At 36.7% G+C, this 27,494-nt stretch overlaps 2 protein-coding genes across 2 annotated transcripts in view; one reads left to right on the forward strand and one right to left on the reverse strand.

The window, feature by feature from the left end:
• SLC25A12 (solute carrier family 25 member 12) overlaps positions 1-27,494 on the forward strand; it is a 195,311-nt gene that overhangs the window by 28,763 nt on the left and 139,054 nt on the right. The gene's annotated exons all lie outside the window — the stretch shown is intronic.
• HAT1 (histone acetyltransferase 1) overlaps positions 1-27,494 on the reverse strand; it is a 61,438-nt gene that overhangs the window by 15,645 nt on the left and 18,299 nt on the right. Inside the window, exons 4-8 of the mRNA XM_055307974.1 lie at positions 23,643-23,763; positions 10,612-10,791; positions 10,220-10,341; positions 9,615-9,719; positions 9,184-9,290 (exon numbers count right to left, since the gene is read on the reverse strand). Coding sequence (XP_055163949.1) covers positions 9,184-9,290; positions 9,615-9,719; positions 10,220-10,341; positions 10,612-10,791; positions 23,643-23,763 — 635 coding nt within the window. The remainder of the gene's footprint in view (positions 1-9,183; positions 9,291-9,614; positions 9,720-10,219; positions 10,342-10,611; positions 10,792-23,642; positions 23,764-27,494) is intronic.

Here is a 27,494-nt window from a genome sequence, read left to right on the forward strand (position 1 = left end):
ATACCATGGGAATATTCTTTGGCGATAAAAAGAAATAAAGTACTAGTATACATTATAAGAAGGATGAACCTTGAAAACATGCCAAATAAAAGAAGCATTATATATTATATGACTTCAATGTCCAGAATAGGCAAATTTATAGACTAAAAGTAGATTAGTGGTTGCCTAGAGCTGGAGGGGTATAGGTTGTGGGGGTAGAAGAGGAAAGGAGTGATTGCTAATGAGAACTGGGTTTCTATTTTGGGAGAACAGAATATTCCAAAATTAGATTATGATAATGGCTGCACTGTAAAGATTTCAAAAATTGTACAATTCAAGTAAGTGAATTGTATGAAATTAATTATATCTCAATAAAGCCATTTATTAAAAAAACGTCTAGGCAGGGGAAATGTTTTATGATTGAGTCATTATCCAACCCTCCATTCATTCGATCCATATGTACTGAATACCTTCTTAATGCTTCCTTGTGGCATTAACATCATTTGCAAGTAATTATTAAGTAAATATTATATGACTATAGCTTTAAAGTGAAATCCTGTCACTTTATCAGTTTGGTATGAAATTATGGTTTATTAGGAATGTACACAGATGATGAAATCAACAGGGAACAAAATATCTGAAGTACAGACCCTGTCAAAAGCCAGAGACAAACAAAATCCTGAAAGCAGCAAGGGGCAAACAACTGGACAGCCTGGGTGGCTCAGCGGTTTAGCGCCACCTTCAGCCCAGGGCCCGATCCTGGAGACCCGGGATCGAGTCCCACGTTGGGCTCCCAGCATGGAGCCTGCTTCTCCCTCTGCCTGTGTCTCTGCTCTCTCTCTGTGTCTCTCACGAATAAATAAATTAAATCTTAAAAAAAAAAAAAAAAAAAAGAAGAGGAAGACAACTCATCAGAAACCACAAATGGCCAGAAGTCAGTAGGGTGATATATTCAAAGTATGGGGTGGGGCGGGGAGGGGGACGGGTAGTAACTGTTCATCAAGAATTCTATATCCAGCAAAATTATCCTTCAGAATGAAGGTAAAATAAAGACATTCTTAGAAAAATAAAGATTGAAGAAATGTGTTGCTAGAAGACCTGCCTTACAAGAAATACTAAAGAAGTTCTTCAGTTTAAAAGAACATGATACCTCAAATCTATATGAAGAACATTGATAATTAACTGAAGATACATGTAAAAGCTGGTATAAATTTTTCTCTTTACTCCTTTCAACTGATTAAAAAAATAATTATAAAACCAGTGTTTGGTACCTAACATATAAAAATGTAATATATATATGACAATAGAACAAAGAGGGGAGGAAGAATAATTATAATGAAAGAATTTCTTTTACTGGAATTGAATATTAATCTGAGGTAAGTTGTGATAAATTAAGATGCATATTGTAATCCGCAGAGCAACCAATAAGAATACCTTGAAAAAAAGGAAAAAACAAAAAATTAAAATTGCTCATTTAAAATATATCTATTTATGGGGTGCCTGAGTGGCTCAGTTGGTTAAGCATCTGACTCTTGATCTCAGGGTGGGAAGTTCAAGCCCTCCATGCTCAGCATGGAGCCTACTTAAAATAAATGTATTTAACACAAAAGAAGGCATCATCAAAGGAGAAACAAAAGAACAACAAAAAGCAACATATAGAAAACAGCAAAATGGGAGGCATGATTCCAACCACAGCAATAATTACCTTAAATCTAAATATATTAAATATTCCAATCAAAAAGCAGAGATTGTCAGACTAGATAAAAAAAAAAAAGATCTGACTATATGCTGTCTACAACAGAAACATCTTAGATTCAAAAGCTGAAAGTCGGGGCACCTGGGTGGCTCAGCAGATGAGCGTTTGCCTTTGGCTCAGGGCGTGATCCTAGGGTCCTGGGATCGAGTCCTGCATTGGGCTCCCTGTGAGGAGCCTGCTTCTCCCTCTGCCTATGTCTCTGCCTCTCTCTGTCTCTCATGAATAAATAAAATCTTAAAAACAAACAAAAGTTGAAAGTCAAAGAATGAGTATAAGCATTACCACAATAAAAAACAATTGGGAAAAAAATGTTCAAGGCAAAAAAAAAAAATTAGTGATAAAAAGGCACATTTTATAATGACAAGTTAATTCATGAAGAATATGTTACAATTACAAAGACCTACACAACTAACAACAGAGGCCCAAAATAAATTAAATAAAAGCTGATAAATTGAGGGGGAGAAATAGACAAACAAAACCAGCTGGAATTTCAATACTACTCAATAATGGATAGAACAGACAAAAATTAGCAAATAGAGAAGAGTTGAACAGTTCTATCAACTAACTTAACCTAGCTTGTAGTTTGGTAACTTCTCACCTAGTAACAGCAGAATACACATTATTTTCAAGCACACATGGAACATTCTCCAGCATAGAGATCATATGTTGGGCATAAAATTAGTAAATGATAGCCCTTGGGCCAAATCTGGCATGGCAACAGAGAACACACATGGCTTACAAAGCAAAAAATACTTAATCCTTAGCCCTTTAGAGAAAAAGTTTATGGACACCTATGGTAAATAATAAAATAAAACTCAATAAATGAAAAAGAACTAAAGGCATACAAAGTACGTTCTCTGACAACAGAATTAGATATCAAGAGAAGGAAATTTGGGAATCCACAGTATTTGAAAATTAAACAACACTCATCGATCAAAATGCAATTTAGAAGAGGTTTTGAACCGGGGCACCTGACTGTCTCAGTAGGTAGAGCCTGTGACTCTTGATCTGGGGGTTTTGAGTTTGAGCACCACACTGGGTATACAGATTTCTTTAATGGGACGCCTGGGTGGCTCAGTGATTGAGCATCTGCCTTTGGCTCAGGGAGTGATCCCGGGGTCCTGGGGATTGAGTCCCTGTATCAGGTTCCCTGCAGGGAGCCTGCTTCTCCCTCTGCCCATGTCTCTGCCTCTCTTTCTGTGTCTAAGTCTTATGAATAAATAAATAAAACCTTTAAAAAATAAAAAATTAAAAGATATTTTGAACTGAATGAAGCATATTTATGAAAATGTATATGATCAGTTAAGGCAGTCCTTATATTCACATACATATATGTTATACATAAATATGGATTTATATATTTAAAAATCTAAATGTTAGAAAAGGAGAACATGAAATCAAATCAGAAACCTGAATTTCAGTCTTCATTAGAATGAGAGCAAATTGAACCCAAAGAAATAGGAAGAAAATAATAAAAACCAAAGTGGGAATCAAATCAGTAGAAAACAGAAATAGTATATTTTATGATAACACAAGAGATCTTGTTTAACCAAAACAATTTTGAAAAAGAACATGAGGGATCCCTGGGGTGGCTCAGCGGTTTAGCGCCTGCCTTTGGCCCAGGGCGCCATCCTGGAGTCCCGGGATCGAGTCCCACGTCGGGCTCCCGGCATGGAGCTTGCTTCTCCCTCCTCCTGTGTCTCTGCCTCTGCCCCCGCCCCCATCGTGAAGAAATAGATAAATCTTTAAAAAAAGAAAGAAAAAGAACATGACTGGAAGACTTTCTGATTTCAAAACTGAATAGAAAGTCTGAGGCACTCCTGCCACCAGAGCCATGATGCCTAAAAAGGGAGCAAGGGAGGCCACGAAGGCCTACCTGGCTGTACATTACCCAAGGAAAATAATATACAGCTCTAGACTGGAAAGCAAAAGCCCAGGGAAGAGGAGAAGCAGGGAAAGAAGCTGATAAGGCTGTAGATGACTCCAAAAAGGAGAAATTTCTAGCCTCAGAATAGAAAGAGGATTATGATGATCACCAGCAAAAGTGTGAAAAGGCTCGTCAACATCAAGAACCATACAGGGTGGCACAGACAATCAGGAAGGTTACACAAATAGATCTGGAAAAGCCAAAGGAGCTTTTAAGAAAGATAAAGACAATGAGAAAGCAAAAGAGCACTATTAAAATGCATTTAGTGGGAAGACAGAACAGGCCAGGGTTGACTTCACCTGCCTGGAGATCAACCATAAAGAACAGAAAGAAATGCAGGAGGTCACCAGGAAGAGAGAAGAAGCAAGGAAAGCAAAAGATGATGCAACTTTGGATGCCTGGGTGGCTCAAGCGGTTGAGTGTCTGCCTTCGGCTCAGGGTGTGATCTCAGAACCTGGTATCCAGTCCCACATTGGGCTCTCTGCAAGGAGCCTGCTTCTCCCTCTACCTATGTCTCTGCCTCTCTCTCTCTCTCTGTCTCTCATGAATAAATAAATAAATCTTTTAAAAAATTATGTAACTTGGGCAGCCCCAGTGACTCAGTGGTTTAGCGCTGCCTTCAGCCCAGGGCCTGATCCTGGAGACCCGGGATCAGGTCCCACGTCGGGCTCCCTGCATGAAGCCTGCTTCTCCCTCTGCCTGTGTCTCTGCCTCTCTGTGTGTGTGTGTGTGTGTCTCCCATGAATAAATAAATAAAATATTTAAAAAAATAAAAAATAAAAATAAATAAAAATTCTGTAACTTTATCAGGAAAATGAATGCAATCACTTACTCTAAATAAGTAAGCATGGCCTGTGGGAGGAACTAGGCCCTACTGCCATGACCTTTGCTGTGTCTTGTCCACTCTCTGCCCTGGCACCATTGACACAGCCCCTCAGAGCCAGAAGCCCCGATGTGGCCTGTGGTCTTCTCTACATCATCTTTGTCTCCTCTACATGATCAATAAATGATCAATAAATCACTTAGGAGGAAGGGAACTGGGGGGCTGGGGAAGGAACAGCTGCTATCTTTGCAATGAAAAGATGAGGACTGTATTTCCTATGTAATCAATGGAATGGTCTTGTTTTCAGAATTTAGTACCTCTGTTGGGGGGCAGAGGGAGTAATACAGGAGGTGGGGTAAGTTTTCATTTGTCAGGTAGATTGTGCCTCAAGGGGCAGTTGTGCCAGGGTCAGCCATTGATGGGTTTGCAACAACCAGACCCAGACTATTTCCTGGAAGCTCACTCAGAGAGAGATTATATTTTAAGTCCCTGAGGATCATGGCTCCCTCTAACTGAAGCCTTCCCTCTCTGCCTTTCCCTACCCCATTCCCAGCCACCTGGGCAGAGCCAGGATCCAGTTTTAACCCTACTCATCTATCATTTCAAGAAACTTCTGTTTACTCAGCAGCATTCAGGCAAACCACACTCCATAAATTCAATGTATGTATTTGACATGTTAAACTTCACACTATCACTTAAAAAAAAAAAAACACAAAAAAACCTCGACATAAAGCTATAGTAATAAGACAGTATGATACTGGCATAAGGAAAGACATATCAGATCATTAGAGTCTATAAATACATCTTTACATTTATGGTCAGCTGATTTTCAACAGAGGTACCAAGGCAATTCAATAGAAGAACATTCTTTTTAACAAATAGTACTGGGTCAACTGGATAGCCATATGTAAAAAGATGAATTTAGAAACTTACACACAAAAATTAACTCGAAATGAATCACAGACCTCAATGTAAGAGACTGGGAATAGTGACTGACTGCAAATGGACATATGGGATCTCTTTACTGTGGTAGAAATATTCCAAAATAGGACTGTGGTAATGGCTGCAAAACGAGGCAGACACACTAAAACTCACTGAACAGTACACTTACACAAATAATTGGTGAATTTCATGGTATGGAAATCATACCTCAATAAAGTTACTTTAAACCTCTACTAAGTGACAAATTCTCAAGGAAGCAACTCTTTTTTTTTTAAAGATTTATTTATTTATTTATGAGAGACAGAGACAGAGACAGAGAGAGAGAGAGAGAGAGAGAGAGGCAGAGACACAGGAGGAGGGAGAAGCAGGCTCCATGTCAGGAGCCCGACGCGGGACTTGATCCCAGGACCCCAGGATCGCGCCCTGGGCCAAAGGCAGGCGCTAAACCACTGAGCTACCCAGGGATCCCCAGGAAGCAACTCTTTAAAAAAATTTTTTAAAGTACTCACAGACGAAGCTCAAGCTTATTCAATGTCAATTTTTCCAAGTCTACTTCTTCTAAACTGATTTAGAAAAAAGAACTGTTTTTGGATGTAAAAAGTCAGGAAAGCATGGGGACCTCTCAAAGACTGGATTCTCTCTCCATTTTTCATTCCAAGCTAGTTGACACAGAGCCTCCAGCAAATTGTCAATTACTGTTAAAGTATTCTTATTGATACTGGCTCCAGCTGAGGGTGCTAGTATCAATATGAAATTAAATTTAGTATGAGTGATAGCTTAGGTAACTTATATGACCCCAGAAGATCAGGAAAAAACATATCCTAGAAAAAAGAATCAGAGTTGAGAAAAATCTAAAATCTCATGCCACATCCCTATCAGAAATTTTCACATAAATCAAAAAGTATGGGGTGCCTGGGTGGCTCAGTCAGTTGGGCATCTGCCTTTAACTCAGGTCATGATCCCAGGGTCCTGGGACTGAGCCCCATATTGGACTCCCTCTCCCTCTGCCTGCTGCTCCCTCTTGTTTGTGCTCTGTCAAGTATCTTAAAAAAAAAAAAAAAGACGCAAAAAATTTCCATTTAGCTTTACATAAGCTGTTATAGAATGACAATCTAAAGGGCCAAGTCACCATTTCAGTCTTTAGGCACTTTAACCAAAAGTGTCAGACTGAAAATGATCTTGTAATAGTGATACTCAATATTTCGTGACATCTTTCAATTCCTTTGTTTCCATGCTGCAAAGATAAGCAATACATTTAAAAGATGAAATTTACTTGAGTATAAATCTATAGTGACATGCAAAATCAAAAACTGAATTCTTTTCAAATACATCATCTAACAACTTAAGTGCTCTATCGTTTTATAAAAAACCTCCCCATATTAATGTGCTACATTAGAGATAAAAAAATCATATGAGGGACTCCTGAGTGGCTCAGCAGTTGGGTGTCTGCCTTTGGCTCAGGACGTAATCCCAGGATCTGGGATCGAGTCCCACATCGGGCTCTCTGCAAGGACCCTGCTTCTCCCTCTGCCTTGTTTCTGCCTCTCTCTGTGTGTCTCTCATGAATAAATAAATAAAATCTTTTTTAAAAAAATCATATGAAATGAGATAGCACAAACCACCTAAGTATAAAAACTTATAATATTTTAAAATATTCTATTCTAATAATATAAGAGACTTTTTATAAGAGACCTTTAAAGGACAGTTATAAATAGCTCTTAATACACTACTTAATACACTTAATACACTACTAATAGAGTAGTAATATTGGTCTATATTCCAGCCTAAGATCAATTTCTATTGCCAAATGCAATTCTCTTCATACTTCTAGAAGAAACAAATCATTGATTCAATTTTTATAAGGTCTTACAACTGAGATATATTCAAATGCTTTCTATCTTAAGATAGTGACATCCTCATCAGCAAGATGTACATGATATAAAAAAATGTCTTCCAGTATTTTACTTTAAAATTAAGTGCTAAAAAAAGAAAGTGGGAGACAATTATATTACAAACACTTATCTATCCTGTAACATAGGACCATCAATGTTATCTTTTAATTATTACTGTATCTGGCTGTCTGTTAAGTAAGCAAAGGCTATCTCAATATGAAAAACATTCAGGATTGCAAAGGGAGATCCAGAGCCTCCTAAAGATCCACAAAGTGAAAAATATATACACAAAATAATGGAGAAACAGGCAAAAAGTGGAAAATTCTGTTATTTTCTTTGTTAAAAAAGACTGGATATGGAAATCTAAATTATTTTCATGAAAACAGCTGATAAGGCATTTTTAGTAATTTGTAATGTTGAGAAATGTTAACATTAAAAATAAAAGCTGATATCTAGTTTTCAAATTCAGAAGTCCTTTAGCATGTTTAGCCTTTTCTCTTTGGAGACTTCAGTTTGCAGTGAATAAAGGCTACCACTATTGATGACTCTTCACTGAGATTTAAGAAATAAAATTCTTTATCTGCTAATTGGTGCTAAGTATCAAGGACTTTATTGGTTAAGAGTAGACAGAAGAAAATGGTTAAGAGGCTTCACAGAAACAACTCCTGCTGGCACATTACCCACTAGAGAAGACAAAGACTACTTATGTGAACTCTAAGACTCCAGATTAAAATCACCAAAAAAGTCCCTTCGTGTAGCACCAAGTCCAAGCTCTGTAAAGTAAACAGAAGCTAAACAATTTCTAGCTTAGTTAAAAATAAGTATCATTTTTTATTATGTTTTTATAATTTTTCATTTAAGCTAGTAAAGGTGTCACTTAAACAATTTGTAACTTTTGATATAAACCAACTTAAGCAATTACTTATCTCCCAACCAGTATTTTTTTTTTTTTGGTGTTTTTTTTTTTTTTGGTGTCTTTAAACAAAGTGGGAAAACAATATTCCAAAACAGCATTTTTCAAGCAAATTTTAGTGTGTGTTAAGTATTGCAGTTTTAAAAACAAAAATGTACTCAAACTGTTATGAATTAATAAAATGCAGTATCTAATTTGGATGTGAGTATCTGGTATAATATTTTTCATGAAAAATGACTTTCAGTTTAATCAGCAACTTTCTGAGTTAACAAACTTGAAGCAGTGTTACTCAGGAGAAAGAAAAAAATGACAACATAAATGTTCCTTGGGGCACTTTGTTTTGTGGCAGCTCACAAGTTTACATACTATCATCTCTAACTCCATCTAATGATGACTTTAAAGAGGAGAGTCTTGCTCCTTCTAAGCATCCTATTCATACTACTTCTCCAGCTAATTCGTAATCAAAGATGTTTCTAAAACAAAGAGGCCTGCATCTTATAAACTACTGTTGCGAAGGCATGCATTTTAACAATAAAAAACACATGCCTTAAGAAATGTGTATTCTATTCAGGCATTATTTATTTGCCTTGGTTTTTCTCTCTCAGTAAAGTTTAGAATATTACTCCTCTACATGAAAATTAGAGCAGGGTCTCTGAGCAATGCAATGGTTGGCCAACGAAGTCACACCACACTTATAAAGTACATATGCCTGACCACGATTTCCCAATATATATTCAATTCATTATCTTCAATTTGTTCAATCCATAAAGCACTTCTTGGATATACAATCTGATCCTACCAAAGGCTTATAACTTAAAATATTAACCATAAGCCATCTTTACATAGGTCCAAAAAGACCTCAAGAGAATGGTGCTATTTAAAACAGAATAGTTACTTCTGTCAAAAACAATGTAAGAAGAGATTCTTTAGAAAGGCCCTTCCAGTACATACCTGTAATATCAAGAACAGAAGGAGATGCAATGTAGTACCTATGAACTGTTTCAAGAAGTTGAGCACCATGACCTTGACCTTGAAATGGAGTCAGTATCAGCATCTGACTACAGTAAAGAAATGAATTTAAAATTAAAATATCACAACATGATCCGTTTAAAAATTGCAAATCACTATAGTATTATAGAAGATTTTAAAGGTAGGTTTTTTTTTTTCAGTCGACCTTCAAGACATCCAAAAATTATCGAGATACTCAAAATTGGTTTAATCTTCCACAGTTTCAAAGGGAACAATGAAATAAATCACTACATAGCCAATGAATAATGGTGATTTTTTTTAAACAAATCAACACTATTATAACAAGTATTGGAAACTTCAGCAGTTCCTTCTTCTGAAATAAAAGACAAGGCACGTGTTATACCGCCAATTACCTTACACGTGGCCGGGTTTTGTCTGGGTACACATAGTAATTATAGACTGTCATGTAGCCTACGGTCGCAAAGAGCGTAGCTCCATCCTTATTATACTTCTCAAATCTGCAGATAAAACAGAAAGCCAAGCAGGTCAATTACAGTCGCGCTCCCATGCAGTGTCCATTTTCTTTTCCATTCTCTGACTGAATTTTCAGTGTCAGCAAGCTACTCTGTGAGGGCCCAATGGGTACACCTGCTATGTTCTGAATGTACAATTCACTTAATTGGTGTGCAGCAACTTGGATAAATCAGACCTCTTTACATCACTTCAGTGCACTTGCCTATTATAAAGATGAATAGGTGGCAAGTAAAAGAAAACACAGGCAAAGCTCATTTTACTGTTTAAGCCTACATTCAGGGCCCTAACGGACAACAGCATTTAATTCAGCTCTATTCTCAAGGTCTCCGAAAGCATAATGAAGGAAAACTCAAGCCTCATAAACAATAGTTTTTCTTTCCTGGGAAAAATATCATTATACTGTCCCAATAATTGGGCCGCCACAATTAAAATGCTGGCTTTGTGGAGGTAATAAGGTCTACTGTTGCTTTAGAACTGTACTTACACTAGAAAGTAGTGCCATCTTTCATCATCCACGTCAATAAAGCTAGCAGTTTCAATAAACCACATCAAAAAGGTCTGAAGCCTTTCATGATATTCTCGAAAGCCTCTACATGTCATGTCAGCCTAGGGAAAAAGCCAAGAAAAGTCAGGTGAAACTCATCACAGAGGTAAGTGAAAGTCTGTAGAACACAAAACTGTCCTGTGGGAAAATGTTTAGAAGTTTCAGATTAAGATGTGTACACAGACACACATACAAAATAGATCTTTGTTTTTAATGCTGACAGAAACTTGTTTCCTGAAGCTAGAAATGAGTCACTGAAAATAACAAAACAGCATACAGATTTCAGGCAAATGGAGCACTTTAACCCAAGAAATATTTAGATTTATCTTTACCTTGTATATTTGAAAGGTAAAGTTTTCCCCTCCTGTTGGACTGAGAACAGAGTATGTATGGAGTAAGGTTCCAAATGGCTTGAAATCAACTTCTTTTTCCAGCAAAGAGAGAAAATCATTTGTGTTTGTACAAAATCCAGGTGGGATGATTTGTCTAATTTTGCCCTCAACATCATCTGCCTAAGGGATAGAGGTTAAAAGACATAAGAAAAAATTAATAACAAATTTGACTTTTGGTTGAATATGCTTAGTTTCTTTGAAATGGACAAAACTCACCAAAAAAACAAAACTGCAGTTTACAGTTAAAGTAGTAAACATGCGGTGGACTGGGAAAGGATGAGGTCCATGTACACAAGAGACTACCACCCAGCTTGGAGATGAGCATGAATATGACACAGAAATAAAACAGAAGATGCAGGTAGCTGGCAATCAAGTACAAGAATGAGAGCCATGCTACTAAAATTTCTAACATCGGATAGAAAATGCTGACTATATCCCTTGGGGACAATTTGAACTGGCCAAAACAAAAGGCTGCTTATTATTTTATGTGTGTCAAGGAAACCATGTTATCCAAGACACGAAAAGATCACAGCAGTAGTAAGGTGAGGCTGCAGTCTGACTAAACGAAGAGCAAACTCACAATGAACAAGTAGACAGGTCATAACTCCTTCATATACTAAACTCAGTATTAAAAGGACAATTTAAAAGATATACCCACTTAGGACATACATAATTTATATGAATGGATATATTATCCACTCATCCCTATAACGTGACACAATTTTTATAGACTTGGATTTGTGACAGTAAAAAGAGACAAGCCTGGACAACAAAATTAAACTCAGAGACTAAAATTACCCTTGTTAAACAACCTCAATGAATGTTAAAACTATCAGCTGAGCAGACTTCATAATCCCTTTCAAAAACCCAAAAGACCACTTGATTGAATACATTTACTACTTCTCTTTAACCATGAATATTTGATGAAGTCTTACAATAAAGTATTACTGCTTCTCACCAGGCAATAAAACTTAATGAATTGGTCTCAACTTAACAAAACCTTATCCCTCAATACAGTCCCTAAAAGCCTGACATTACATTCAACAAAATGAGCTTGCATTCTATTCAAACTTTTTCCTGAACAATGAGGCCAGGTTTTTACTTAATGGAGTTTGCCGTGAGTTCAGCTGTAATGTTTGTATTGTATCTATTTCCACAAGGACTGACACAAGAACACTTTGTGTTAACTTACTAAGCAGCTCTTTCATACCGTTTACATGCATGATGGGTATTAGTTCTAAACCAAGACCCTTGCTACTTAGCATTCAAAACAGGGAAATTAAGATGCTTAGGACAAAATACACTACAAAAGGCTAATACAACATGCTACTAATTCCTGTCCTTTCAACCATCTTTTAACTAAGTAGAAGCAATGCACCTGCAGATGAATAGCACTTTATTATCATTCAGTTACATTTTAGGATAGAGGAGAACCAAGGATGGAGTTTATCACAAACAAGTTTTATTTTCAATGCTCTGGTACCACCAACATTTATACATAACTTGTTTATAGCTATAAAAAAAGAAGAGCTATTATTTAAAATATAGCTCTTCATTATTTTACCCAACAACTTATTTCTAATATGCATTTATTCACCATCAAGACCAAATAAACTGCATTTGATATTTTTTGTTTAAACTGCTATCTAATGTGAAGAGACTATCTTAAACTTATTTTATAGAATATATACAATTTCAGTAATTACAAGAGGAACTGTAATAAGGAATGACTTTAATGGGTCTATAATGTGTGGCAATTAAAATCCAAAGTAGTGATGGGTAAAGTAGTATAATTTTAGTTCAAGTTAAAAAAAGTCAAGAAATGCTCCTTCTAAATAAAGAGGTTTATAATCTATCAGTTTAAAAGAAAACACTTCAAAGCACTTATAGTGTATTTGATTTTAACTTTTAAAAACTTTCCTATATCCTGTCTTCTCAACAAGGCGTTGCAAACTATGATTAAATAACTTCACATATTTTGCATCAAATGTACTTCAAAGATTTCTTAGAAAATCTAGTTTCAAGTAGCAATTCTAGTGGAAGACAGAACAACCCAAAGGTGTGAGATCAACAAAGTTGAAAGAGAGTTAACTTTCAGCCTTCAAAGGACACCTATTTATCGTAATAAATATCTTCAAATAAATATTTTGCTCTGGGCAAGCTTACACATTAAGAACTTTTACAGGAGAATAAAAGGCTAAGTTTAATATTTTTTTTAAATTTTTTATTTATTTATGATAGTCACAGAGAGAGAGAGAGAGAGAGAGAGAGAGGCAGAGACACAGGCAGAGGGAGAAGCAGGCTCCATGCACCGGGAGCCCGACGTAGGACTCGATCCCGGGTCTCCAGGATCGCACCCTGGGCCAAAGGCAGGCGCCAAACCACTGCGCCACCCAGGGATCCCCAAAGGCTAAGTTTAAAAACAAGGAATCTGTTATATATAAATAGGTTAGAGAAAATGTGTATCAAATATATTACATAAAATATAGAACATAAAACCAAATGGCTCTTCAAACCTAGAATTCAGAATCTTGCTTCACTAAAGGAAAAATGTAAGCATTTCTCTATTAAATAGATTGTTTATTTTTTTAAAATAGATTGTTTTAAAAAAAATCCTAAACCACTTGTTTTAGAGATCTTTACTCTTCTAATTTAGTTCAGTTAAATATTCATTTTTCATATAAGATTACTGGCCAGAGGGCAGCCCAGGTGGCCCAGAGGTTTAGCGCTGCCTTCGGCCCAGGGCCTGATCCTGGAAACCTGGGATTGAGTCCTGCGTCGGGCTCCCTGCACGGAGCCTGCTTCTCCCTCTGCCTGGGTCTCTGCCCCTCTCTCTCTCTCTCTCTCTCTCTGTCTCTGTCTCATGAATAAATAAAATCTTAAACAAACAAACAAAAAAGGTTACTGGCCAGATAATAAATCATCACTACAGAAAAACATTATTTTAAAAATAAATTTTTTATTTTTAAATTTTTTATTCATTTATTTATTTTAGTAGGCTCTAAGCCCAAAATGGGGCTTGAACTCACAACCCCTAGATCAAGAGTTGCATGCTCTGGGTGCCTAGATGGCAAAGTTGGTTGCGCCTCTGATTCTTGGTTTCAGCTCAAGTTGTCATCTCAGGGTCATGGGATCAAGCCCCAGGACGGGCTCCAGGCTTACTCAGCATGGAGTCTGCTTGAGTTTCTCTCTTCCTCTGCCCCTTTCCCTGACTCTCCTGCAAGTGTGTGCACATACTCTACCTCTCTAAAAAAAAAGAGTCACATGCTCCAATGATTGAGCCAGCCAGGCACCCCCATCTCATCTTTTTAAAATTCAATGTTGAGCCAAACATTAGCTGAAATCTTTTAGTTCCAATGCTTGTGGCTAAGTTCAGATTCTATTTCTGAAGATCACTGAAAAATTCCCTACCTTCAGGATATTATTTTAAACTTCAATTAAAATTATGGAAAAATAGGGACACCTCGGTGGCTCAGTGGTTGAGCATCTGTCTTTGGCTCAGGTCGTGATCCCTAGGGTCCTGGGATCAAGTCCCACACTGGGCTCCCCGTGGGAAGCCTGCTTCTCCCTCTGCCTATGTCTCTGCCTCTCATGAATAAATAAAATCCTTAAAAAATTATGGGAAAACATATCTATAAAAAAAATTAAAAGTGGCACAGCCCGGGTGGCTCAGCGGTTTAGTGCTGCCTTCAGCCCAGGGTGTGATCCTGGAGACCTGGGATCGAGTCCCATGTTGGGCTCCCTGCATGGAGCCTGCTTCTCCCTCTGCCTGTGTCTCTGTCTCTCTCTCATAAATAAATAAGTTTTAGAAAAAAAAAGTGGTGCCTGGGTGGTTCAGTTGGTTAAGCATTTGATTCATGATCTCAGCTCAGGTCTTTTTTTTTTTTTTTTTTTTTCAGCTCAGGTCTTATCTCAGTGTCATGAGTTCAAGACCTGCACTGGGCTCCACGCTGGGCATGGAGCCTAATTAAAAAACAAAACAAAAAACTGTGTTAAAAAAGATAAGAAATTAAAAAAAAAAAGATAAGAAATTAAGCTGAATAGACCAAGAATCCAGAAAGCAACCTGATCTACTTAATAAAGACATGTCTGACAAATGTTTTCCAAACATTTAGCAATAGCTTTTTTAAAAATAAGTATAAAAGGTAACTGTTCTATTTAGTTCTTAGATTAGTCATGAAGAAATGTTTTAGATTGTATACTCTCTTGCTATGGTCATTTCAACTTCCAACGTTCTATATACTTTGTTACACATGTGATATTCCCATAAAGCAATTTTTGCTTCTCCTCCTTACTACAGAAAGCAATGTGCCTAAGAATACCTGGTAGACTGCTATGATATAAATATGTTTACACTTTATATTTATACACATTTGAAAACCAAATTACATCTTTAGTATCTTTTCCTAAATAGCACCATTTGTGTAAATTTGTCTATAGTGAGTTATTTTTGAAATAATGATTTAAAAAGGCACATTAAGTAGGTGGTCCTTTATGTGGCTAAAGTGGTAGACTTAATTAACATTGACTTTTTTAAAAAAGATTTTATTTATTTATTCATGAAATATACAAGAGAGAAAGGCAGAGACATAGGCAGAGGGAGAAGCAGGCTCCAGGCAGGGAGCCTGATGTGGGACTCAATCTTCAGACTGCGGGATCAAGCCCTGAGCCAAGGGCAGGTGCTCGACCACTGAGCCACCCAGGCATCCCAACATTGACTAGAATTCTAAGATTACCTAAAATATGCTACAAAAACAAGCCAAGAAATTTCCATACCTATTTAATTTGCTCAATCTTACATTACCTAACAATATTTAAGCCGTGGAAATTTGAGTACTGTTAGAGAATTAACAGTGTGAACTTTTTCACTACTGGTAAAACAAAGGTAGTATCCTATGATTTATACTGCATTAGTATTTTGCTACCTAAACTTATATATTAAATTCTAAGACAGAAATCTCAATATATAATTTTTTTTAAATCTTTTTTTTATTTTTATTTATTTATTTATGATAGTCACAGAGAGAGAGAGAGAGAGAGAGAGAGAGAGAGAGGAGAGAGAGAGAAGCAGGCTCCATGCATCGGGAGCCCGATGTGGGATTCGATCCCGGGTCGCCAGAATCGCGCCCTGGGCCAAAGGCAGGCGCCAAACCGCTGCGCCACCCAGGGATCCCCCTCAATATATAATTTTAAAGCTTTTCATATATTTTATAAAAACCATTACTCATGAAAACCAGTCACAATTATAAAAAAAATGTATAGTGAAATATTAGTCTACCAAAGATTATTTTTCATTTCCTCAAGATTAAATATTTTTAAATACCCAGGGTTTTTCTATAAGAATGCTAAAGAATCCAGAAAATTTTAAAAATCACTCTCATCTACTCTCAAATTCAATCCATATTAGTGGGAGACAAGGATAAAAGAGATGATTGAAGTTCACAGATAATACAAACTGTACCCATGTATTTCAGCTTCCTCTACCAAAGCTTTTCCAAGAAATGTTAGCAATTAGCAAGACAGAACAATCTTAGTTATACACTCTTACAGTAAAAGGCAATGAAATTACCTTAAGACAAAGCAGGAGGCTCTGAAAAGTGTAAGGTGAAAGAAAATGAAGACAACACAAATAAATGGAAAGATATACTGTGTTCATGGGTTAGAAGAATATTATCAAAATGTTCATAATACTCAAAGCAATCTACAGATTTAATGCACCTTTCATCAAAATACCAACAGCATTTCTCACAGAACTAGAATTAAGGATCCTAAAATTTGTATGGAACCACAAAGAATCCTGAATAGCCAAAGCAATCCTGAGAAAGAACAAAAAAGCTGGAGGTATCACACTCCCTGATTTCACACTAGACTACAAAGCTATAGTAATCAAAACAGTATGGTAATGGCACAAAAACAGATACAGAGATCAATGCAACAGAATAGAAAGTCTAGCAATAAACCTATATATACAGGCAATTAATCAACCACAAAGGAGGCAAGAAGTCAACAATAGGAAAGACAGTCTCTCCAATAAATAGCATTGGGAAAACTGGACAGCCACATGCAAAATGAAACTGGACCACTCTCATACACAGTATACAAAAATAATCCAAAATGGATTAAAGACTTGAATGTAACGCTTGAAACCATAAAACTCCTAGAAGAAAACATTGGCAATAAGCTCTTTAACACTGGTCTTAGCAATATTTTTTCAGACTAGTCTCCTCAGACTAGTTGCTCCTCAGGCAAGGGCAACAAAAGCTAAAATAAATAAATGGGGTATCACATCATACTAATAGTGGAGAAAAGTGGAGAACCCTCATACACTGGCAATGTAATTGGTGCAGCCACTATGGAAAATAGTATGAAGGTTCTTCAAAAACTTAAAGACAGAACTACCATACAATCCAGCAATTTCAGTTCTGGATATTTATCAAAAGAAAATGAAAATACCAATTTGAAGAGATATAAGCATGCCTGTGTTCACTGCAGCATTATTTAGAAAGGTAAGATCTGGAAGCAACCAAAGTGTCCATCACAGATGAACGGATAAAGAGTGATATATGTAAATACCATATATACACACACACAATGGAATATTAGTCATAAGAAAATGAAATCTTGCCATTTACCACAACACAGATGAACCTACAGGGTATTATGCTATGTGAAATCTAAAAAACCAAACAGAAACATCCACAGATACAGGTAACTGTTGGTTACTGTATAGGGCAATGGGGGGTGGGAGTTGAGGGGGTGGGCAAAATAGGTGAAAGGGATTAAGAAGTACAAAATTCCAGTTATAAAACAGTCATGGGAATATCACACACAGCACAGGGAATGTAGGTATAATACTGTAATAACTTTGTATGGTGACATATGGTAACAGGACTTGCCATGATTATTTCATAATGTATAAAAACACTAAAAAAACAAAAAATGGAATCACTATAATGTATACCTGAAACTAACACATGTCAATTATACTTCAATTAAAAAAAGAGAGGTCAGGAGGCATTGATAAAAACAAAGTCAGAAAAAAAAAAAGTCAGAAACAACCATACAATGAACAAACCATCAGTGTCTGAAAAATCAAGTTTATTGTAGTAAAATTCAGTAATTATGTTGTCTTTAAAGACGATAGCTAGTGGAGATGTTTTACAACATCTTAATTGTGTCTAAAAACTTTTACATAAAACTGGAGAGCTCAGCTTGGAAAAGAAAAACAGATGATGAAAGATTAATGTAATGGCAAAATTCTAATAAGCAAATTAACTTCCAAGCTGATGTGCTGTGGTTTCTGACCACCTAAAAGAGTGTATTTTTTAATACACAAAAATAATACTATAGTATAGTCTGTGAAAACTCCAATATGATATGTAATAGTCCCAAACATAACACATATAAATCAAAAATCTTGATTTTTTTTCCAATTTAAACCTTCTTCTCCAATCTTCCCTATCTCAGTTAATAGTACTATTAAGCTTAAGCAATAGGATCCTCTTTCTTTTTTCTGTATCATTGTGTTTAATTAAAAAGTAAATCCTACTGGTTCCACCTTCAAACTACCTACAACATTGCAATGTTCTGGTCTCCCTGCAGTGTGTTCTCTCCAGAGCAACTAAAAGAATCTTTTAAAAACATAAGTCGGGCAGCCTGGGTGGCTCAGAGGTTTGGCGCTGCCTTCAGCCCAGGGCCTGATCCTGGAGACCCAGGATGGAGTGCCAAGTCGGGCTCTCTGCATGGAGCCTGCTTCTCCCTCTGCCTCTCTGTCTCTGCCTCTTTCTCTGTGTGTGTCTCTCATGAATAAATACAATCTTTCAAAAATAATTTAAAAAATTTTAAAAAAGGGCAGCCCCAGTGGCGCAGTGGTTTAGCGCCGCCTGCAGCCCAGGGTGTGATCCTGGAGACCCTGGATCGAGTCCCACGTCGGGCTCTCTGCGTGGAGCCTGCTTCTCCCTCTGCCTGTATCTCTGCCTCTCTCTCTGTGTGTGTCTCTATGAATAAATAAATCAAATCTTTAAAAAATAAAAAAAATAATTAAAAAATTAAAAATAAAAAAATGAGTCATATCATATGACCCTTACCAACTTAAAACCTCTAAAAGCTATCAACTATTCTTACCCGACAAAATATAGTTTTGCCAACCCTGTCAACCATCTCATATCCTTCTCTCCATTATCACAATCATTTAACAACAGTGGTATTTCTGAGTATTCTTATTTCAGGGTTTTTGTTACTAGGCTCTTCCCTCAGGTTATTCCATTATTACATTGACTCCTCTTCATTCAGGAACCAACAAAATGTTTCTTCATAACACTATTTACTATTTGTTTATTGACTGTTTCTGCTAGCTAAAATATAAGCTCCATGAGACAAATGATTTTGTTTTGTTGCACTCTTTCCCTGGCATCAAGACCACAGACTGTGGAATGAACATTTTTAAAAATTTTAATTGTATTTGTAAAAAAATTATTCATGAGAGATGCAGAAAGAGAGGCAAGAGACACAGGCAGAGGGAGAAGCAGGCTCCCCACGAGGAGCCCAATATGGGACTCGGTCCCGAATCCTGCAATCACGACCTGAGCTGAAGGCAGATGCTCAACTGCTCAGCCACCCAGGCATCCCTGAACACTCTCAATGCAAGCTGACATAGAAAAGGCAAACCCGGGATCCCTGGGTGGCTCAGCGGTTTAGCGCCTGCCTTTGACCCAAGGGCATGATCCTGGAGACCTGGCATGGAGTCTCACATCAGGCTCCCTGCATGGAGCCTATTTCTCCCTCTGCCTGTGTCTCTCGTGAATAAATAAAATCTTAAAAAAAAAAAAAAAAGGTAAACTCATTCCCCCAACATCCACTATCCTTTCTTTTTTTATAAGGAGAAAAAAAAGTCTTTGCCTGAACATGTAATTTAAATAAATGATCTTCGACCATGGAATAAATAATCCTACAAGAAGACATTATAAAAGATTGATTCCTTACTCCTAACACAGTACTTCTAAATGGAAAAATCTGGTTTTCAAGAATGGAACAATTAGAAGTCAATGCAAATACATAGCTATTTTCACTGCAAATAGTATTTGAAAGATTTACCAATAACTAAGTCAATAGTGCCTTTGGAAGAAATCAATTCAGCACTACCAGCTGGAACTTCTATAAAAAAAAAAAAAAAAGAAAAAAAAAGACACCAAAACCTTCAAACAGTGAATTTTGTACAACATAAGGAAAACTACTACCTGCATTTTTAGTAAGAGTATCTAGGTGGGCTTAAGAATTTAAAAGTCTAATAAGAAACATACTTAGGGAAAAAATTCCACTTTAGTAAGTCTCTCTTACATGCTAGTTTGTCTAACATTGTGTGAATTTGGGCAAGTCCTTTACATGAGACAAATTTTTTTAAATTAAACAATAAAATAACTCAAATCAACCAGTCTCAAGTCATGAGGTTTTAGTAAAAAAAAGATGGGCCATGAGGTAGGCAAAAGATTTGTCAGAAGTTTAAAGTCAGTTTAAAGTCTTTAAAAAGTTGGTTTAATTGTTAATGTGTTAGGAACTGCTACTCGTACAGGAGGAAGTTATGATATCCAATATGCAGTAATACAGAAGATCTTTGCCCAGTTACACAGCAAAATATTATCAATATAACAGATCTGATCTGATAAAACTTCCTAGATTTTCAAGTCCAAATAACAAGATATTTTACTCTAAGAATGCAATTTCTAATTTTATAAATGTGATTCAATGACAAAAATGACATTTTGTTAAAAAAAAACTGATGTAATTTTTTTTAAAACTGATGTAATTCTTTTTTTTTTAATATTTTATTTATTCATGAGAGACACAGAGACAGAGAGCAACTCCACAGGTACATGTCTGAGGCAGAGACACAGGGAGAGGGAGAAGCAGGCTCCACACAGGGAGCCCGACTCAGGACTCGATCCCAGGTCTCCAGGATCACACCCTGGGCTGAAGGCGGTGCCAAACCACTGAACCACCTTGGCTGCCCTAAACTGATGTAATTCTTGATGAAAAGTTTCAATGCCTTGAAGGGAGGTAGGTAGGGGGATGAGTTAAAATAGGTGATGGGGACCAAGGAGTACAGTTGCTTTGATGAATACTGGTATTATACACCTGAAACTAATATTACATTGTACGTTAACTAACCAGAATTTAAATAAAACCTTTAAAAAAATTTTTCAATGCTTTTCAAAAGGAATGCCTAGAAATAAAACAACTCTAAAACATATAATTTTCTTAAGGTACCCCAGGGATTCATGTCCCTCTCAAATATGCAAAATACATTTATCCCATCCCAACAACCTCAAAAGTTTCAACCACTCCATTATCAACTCAAGTCCAAAATGTCATTTTCTAAGTTAACAGACTCTGGTTATGATAAATCCTGGGGCAAAATTCATTTCCACCTGTGAAACTAGAAAACAAGTTACCACTTTTAAAATACAGTAGTGGGACAGGCATAGGGTAAGTTATGGAGTTTCCCATTCCAAAGGGGAGAAAATGCTAGGAAGAAAAGAGCCACTGGTACTAAGCATTTTCAAAATCCAGAACGTCATAAATTTCATTAGGTTTCAAGGCCTGGCAATACTATGACCTGCAGCTCTACCTTCTGGGCCATTATTCCTTTTTCTTGAAGGGAAGCACATATTTGCAGCTGAGTAGTGTTATCAGCCTGTTTCCTACTTACAGAATTTTTTTTAAAAGATTTATTTATTTACTCATTCATTCATTCATTCATGAGAGACACAAAGAGAGAGTACCAGAGACATAGGCAGAGAGAGATAGAGAAGCAGGCTCCATGCAGGGAGCCCGAAGTGGGACTCAATCCCGGGACTTCAGGACCACACCCTGGGCCGAAGGCAGACGTTCAACTGCTGAGCCTCCCAGGGGACCCTAGAATTTTGGAAGTTCATTAGCCTTTCCTAAACCTGTCAGTCCAAACTGGCAGCGCTTCTGTTGATATACCATTCTCAAAACCCTTCTAGGTCACCTGTGTCTGCTATAAGGGTTCATGCCATTAGATAAGATAGTCCTACAAAGGATATGATCTCTATTCAAACTCTACTCCTAGTTTTTGCTGAGATTATGGAAGAGATCCATGAGTCATGTATGTAATCTCTTCAGCAAGAGCAAAAGATTATCTAGCTATACTCCTGGCTTTCTCTCCAAAGCACACTTTCCTGACCATGAATCTCCTAATTTCATGTCTTCTGAACTTGCATAGACTGAGAATCTCCCAAATCATCAAGTCCTGAGTCTTCTTTGCTTTACAATTCTTCCCACAATTTCTCCCTTTCCTCTCACATTTACTATAAGCCACAAGAAACCAAGCCACAACTTCAATACATTGTTTGGAAATCTCCTCAGCTAAATATCCAAGTTTATGGCTTACAAGTTCTTCTTTCTATATAAATGTAGGACACAATTCAGCTATGCTTTCTGGCACTAAATAACAAGTATTTCCTTTCCTTCATTTTCTAATAATATATTCATTTCCCTCTGACTCAACAGAGGTGATCTTCAAAACTATTTCTACCAACATACTATTTATAATAATATATTATTCTCTAAGATGATACAGGCTTTTTCTCCCATGCTCCTAACTTTATTCTGAGCCCTCACCAGCAGTGCCTTTAAAGTCCGTATTTCGGGACACCTGAGTGGCTCAGTGGTTGAGTGTCTGCCTTTGGCTCAGGGCGTGATCCCGGGGTTCGGGGATCAGGTCACACATCAGGCTTCCTTTGAGCCTGCTTCTCCCTCTGGCTATGTCTCTGCCTCTCTCTGTGTCTCTCATGAATAAATAAATAAAATGTTAAAAAAAAAAAGAGTCCATATTTCTACCAACAGTTTATTCAAGGAAGTCTATGTTTTTTATATCATGTACCTCAAAATTCTTCTAGTTTCTACCCATCACTCATTTCCAAAGACATTTCTAAAGTTTCATTTGTGACAGTAGTACCCCACCCCCTGGTATGGAAATCTGTATTAGTTTCTATGGCTGCTGTAACAAACTACCACAAACTTGCAAGCTTAAACCCACAGAAACTAATTTTCTCACAGCCTAGAGGCAAAGTCTAAAATCAGTAACACTGAGCTAAAATCAGTGTTGACAGGGTCACACTCTCTCCAGAGGAGAATCTATTCCTTCTTCTAATTCTGGTGGCTACCAACACTCCTTGGCTTGTGGTCACATCACTTTGCCTTGGCTTCTTGAGGGGCCATATTTGGCCTGTCCCAGATGCATACTTTTTTTTTTTAATTTTTATTTATTTATGATAGTCACAGAGAGAGAGAGGGGCAGAGACATAGGCAGAGGGAGAAGCAGGCTCCATGCACCAGGAGCCCGACGTGGGATTCGATCCTGGGTCTCCAGGATCGTGCCCTGGGCCAAAGGCAGGCGCCAAACCGCTGCGCCACCCAGGGATTCCCCCAGATGCATACTTTTAATGCCTCTCCTTGCCTCCACCCTATTTTGGTTCATTTGTTTCAAATAGTTTTGTCATCAGCTTAACTATCCATGTTCTTAAGAAAATGTGGGATCAGAAATGCAGCCAGAGAAATTTAAATAGGCAAATCCTATGTGAAGAAAAAGTAGGAAATTTAGCTATTGCCCTCTATCTTATTTAACTTCTGGGAAATTAAGTAATTTTTATGTTCGTAATAAAAAAAAACAAAAGTTGATAAACAAAATACCACTCTGATCATAGAAGTAAAGGTTTTTCAGAGAAGGTCCACTTAAGAATCAGGCTAAGGATCATGATCAAAGGTTAACTGTAGTGACAGGCAGACAATCACCTCCATAACCCATAACTAAAGGAAAATATGCGGTTTTAAAGCTATAAGCTTTAAAGCTTTATAACAGATACTCTCCTCTCTCAAGCCTTTAAATTTTAAAACCAATTTTATACTCCTATGGAAAACAGAGTTAAAGATAAATATATTTTTGTTCTTACCTCTACACAGTCAAAATTCTCATCAACTTTAGATGCATATTCGACACGGAACATTGTTGACAAGCTACCGGCAATATAGTATAACAGGATCTTCAGACCCTTGTAACCAAAAGCAATTTCACTGAAAAGGAAAAAAATATTAATCTGAGACCCCAGAAAGACTCTCTGCAAAGTCATTACAAAGTATTGGCTCTACATATAAACAAGTTTAACTTTACTGGTAGTTTCAAGATTTTAAACCATACCTATTTTAAAAAGAAACAAATATTTATAATGAAACTGTGCCTCAGTTTTCCTCATTTAAAACTAAGAGAGGGACGCTAGGCTGGCTTAGTTGGTAGAGCATACAACTCTTGATCTCAGGGTTGTGAGACTGAGCCTCACCTTGATGGAGAGATTACATAAAAATAAAATCTTTAAAAAATAAATAAATAAAATAAAATAAACGAGAATAATAGCATCTACTTCAGGGATGTTGTTCAGGTTAAATGAGCAAGTGTAAACTACTTATAACGTTGACCAACACATTATACAAGTATATAATAAATGTAATATATCACTGATCCTGCTGGTGGTGCTGCTATTACTAGTACCAGAAGGCATTTCAAATCAGACACAAGTGGTATTAAATTGGTACCTCACTAGGCAAGCAGCTAAGATGTAGCTTTGGCCCCCTCTTTCCTCAGTTTACTACTTGCTTCCATCAATCAACATCCAGAGGTGCTGAAAGTGGTGAAAGCATATGTCTAATTACACCACCCTATGAACTCAGAAAGCAGATCTGGAGCTGCTGTTATTTTTCCAGCCCTGCTCCCTGCAATCCACTTATGCCTTGATATTCTCTTCTCTGGCTTAAAAAGAGTCTTCCAAAATGTGAATCTAAAATATCCAGAATAGGTAAAGTTAGAGAGACAGAAAACAAATTAGTGATTGCTAGGGCTGGGGAGAGTAAGGGAAGAAAAAGACAATGACTTTTTGGTCATTCCCAAGGTTATGGGAATTTTGGTAGGAATGACAAAATATTCTAAAATTTATCGTGATGACTATAGAACACAACATACTAAAAAATCATTGAATTGTATACTTTATACAGATGAATTGTAAATTACATCTCAATAAAATTTATTTTTTTAAGTGAATTCTGAAGAAGAGTGCCTGAAAGAAGCAGTGTCATTTTCAGATTTCTGTTTAGTCTTCCAAAATAAAACATGAGCATTCTATTCCAGAACTCTGAAAGTTATGTACGTAAACAGGAGTGGCAATGATAAGAGGATCAAGACCAATCATATTTGAGTCATAAGATACAGGGATTATCACGATTATGTGACTGTCAACTGTCACGTGTCTACTTTAGAAGAGGCATATGCAAGCATTTTTAATAACATGCAAAAAAGAATAAATGTACAAAATACCATTAAGAAGCATTATCTGTAAGACTAGATTGTATGCACCAAAGAAAGATTTTAAATAGCAGTGAGGAAGGGAATAAAATAGTTCCTTAAAGATAGAAATCCCAAAAGAAAACATTCTTATCTTTATAATAAAATAAAACCCAATTGAAATACAAAAGGCTCAGGATGCCTGGGTGGCTCAGTGGTTGAGCATCTGCCTTCGGCTCAGGGCACGATCCCAGGGTTCTGGGATCAAGTTCTGTATCAGGGTCACCGCAGGGAGTCTGCTTCTCCTTCTGCCTATGTCTCTGCCTCTCTCTCTGTCTCTCATGAATAAATAAAATCTTTAAAAAAAACAAATAAGAAAGGCTCAATTTTGCTATGAATCAATATATAATAAAATATAATTATTAATATTTAAAAGTACATAAAATGCCTGATCTGATACATTAATAATGAAAAGTTCTGAGGAAATTTGTTCCATGAAGAGACATCTGTCAATTTCAGAACACGTTAGGGGCACCTGGTGGCTCAGTGAGTTAAGTGTCTGCCTTCCGCTCGGGTCATGATCCCGGGGTCCTGGGATCGAGTCCCACGTCAGGCTCCCTGCTCAGCAGAGCCTGCTTCTCCCTCTGCCTGCCCCCCAGTTCCCCTCCCATGCTCTCAACTTTCTCTAATAAATAAATCTTTAAAAAAAAATTTCAAAACACATTAAATAAATACGTGAACAATGCTGAAATAACATGTAGGTAAAATGGCACAAAGGGCAATATATTAAATGTCAACTATGTCAAAATACCTTTTCCTACTACAACAAAGCAGGATTCCTTGGGAAAATGGCTGACTGCAGAACTAGTAGAAAAAGTGTAAGATGAATCTTGAACATCTTATTGTATCTGAAAGTAAAGTATCCACAAAATGATGATATATCAAAAGGATTCAAAAACTAGTTTGAAATGGGATAATCTGGGCAGCATAATTAATAATAACAGATTATGACCCACTGGATTAAAAAAAGAATCTTTTAGTCCATTCTGATATAAACAAAGAAATACATAAGGGGAAAAGAGAAGCTCGTCCTTATAGAATCCCAACTAATAAATGTAGGTGTTTCTGACAGAGTTAGAAAATCATTTTATAATCACAGTAAAATATTTGATGCAATCAAGAATCACCAATGGATTTAAAACTACTGGCTCAAAGTCTGATGGGAAACAGGATCTTTGCAGTCTCAAAGTACCTCCTAATACTACATAATTACATAATAAAGGAAAAAACCTTACAGTGGAGAATGCTGACAGACACTTCTAAACTAAGTGACCCAAGTTAACAATGGAACAAACTGACATCATGGACTTTCTGATTATGACAAAGAAAAACATACAATTTTTGTTGTGATACTACCAAAAAAAAAAAAGTATGTTTTCTGAATTTATTTTTAAATTTTTGTTAAAGATTTTATTTGTTTATTCATGAGAGACACAGAGAGAGAAAGAGGGGGGCAGAGACATAGGCAGAGGGAGAAGCAGGCTCCATGCAGGGAGCCCGATATGGGACTCCATCCCGGAACTCCAGGATCACGCCCTGGGCTAAAGGCAGGCACTAAACCACTTGAGTCATCTAGGCATCCCTGTTTTCTGCATTTAATCATGAAGAAACAAACTAATCCAAAATGAAGGTTTTTAAAACCAGCCAAATCCTACAGAAATGCCCATGTCATGAAAACAAAGAAAGGCTGAGGAACTGTTTCAAACAATTAAAAGAGACCAAAAAGGGACGCCTAGGTGGTTCAGTGGTTGAGCATCTGCCTTCCGCTCTGGGCAAGGTTCTGGAGTTCCGGGATTGAGTCCCTGCATGAAGCCTGCTTCTCCTCCCTCTGCCTCTGTCTCTGCCTCTCTCGGTCTCTTGTGAATAAATAAAATCTTTAAAAATAAAATAAAAATTAAAAAAAAATAAAATAAAAATTAAAAAAAAATAAAAGACACCAAAAAGATATGACAACTAAATGCAAACTGTGACTCTAGATCGTATCCAGAAGGAGGATTATTGTTATAAAAGAAATTACTGGAAACCGATTGGCAAAATTTGAAATGTGGACTATATCTTAGAAAAGAGTGCCATAGCAATGTTAAATTTCCTGAATTTTGATAATTCTATGGTTACTGTCCTTGTTTTTAGGAAATACATACTAAAGAATTTAGAAGTAAGAGATCAAGATATATCTGCAAACTACTTTCAAATGGTTCAACAACATACCAATATATTTATATAGGAGAGAATGATTAAAGCAAATAGAACTAAATGTCAACAACTAGTTAATCTAAATAAAGGATATACAAAGTACTATTCTTTTTTTTTCCTTTAAATCAATTAACATATAGTGTATTATTAGTTTCAGAGGTACAGTTTAGTGATTCATCAGCTGCATATAACAGCCAGTGCTCATTATATCAAGTGCCCA

Source organism: Nyctereutes procyonoides, unplaced genomic scaffold (genome assembly GCF_905146905.1).
Source record: "Nyctereutes procyonoides isolate TBG_1078 unplaced genomic scaffold, NYPRO_anot_genome, whole genome shotgun sequence".
NCBI classification, from domain to species: Eukaryota; Metazoa; Chordata; class Mammalia; order Carnivora; family Canidae; genus Nyctereutes; species Nyctereutes procyonoides.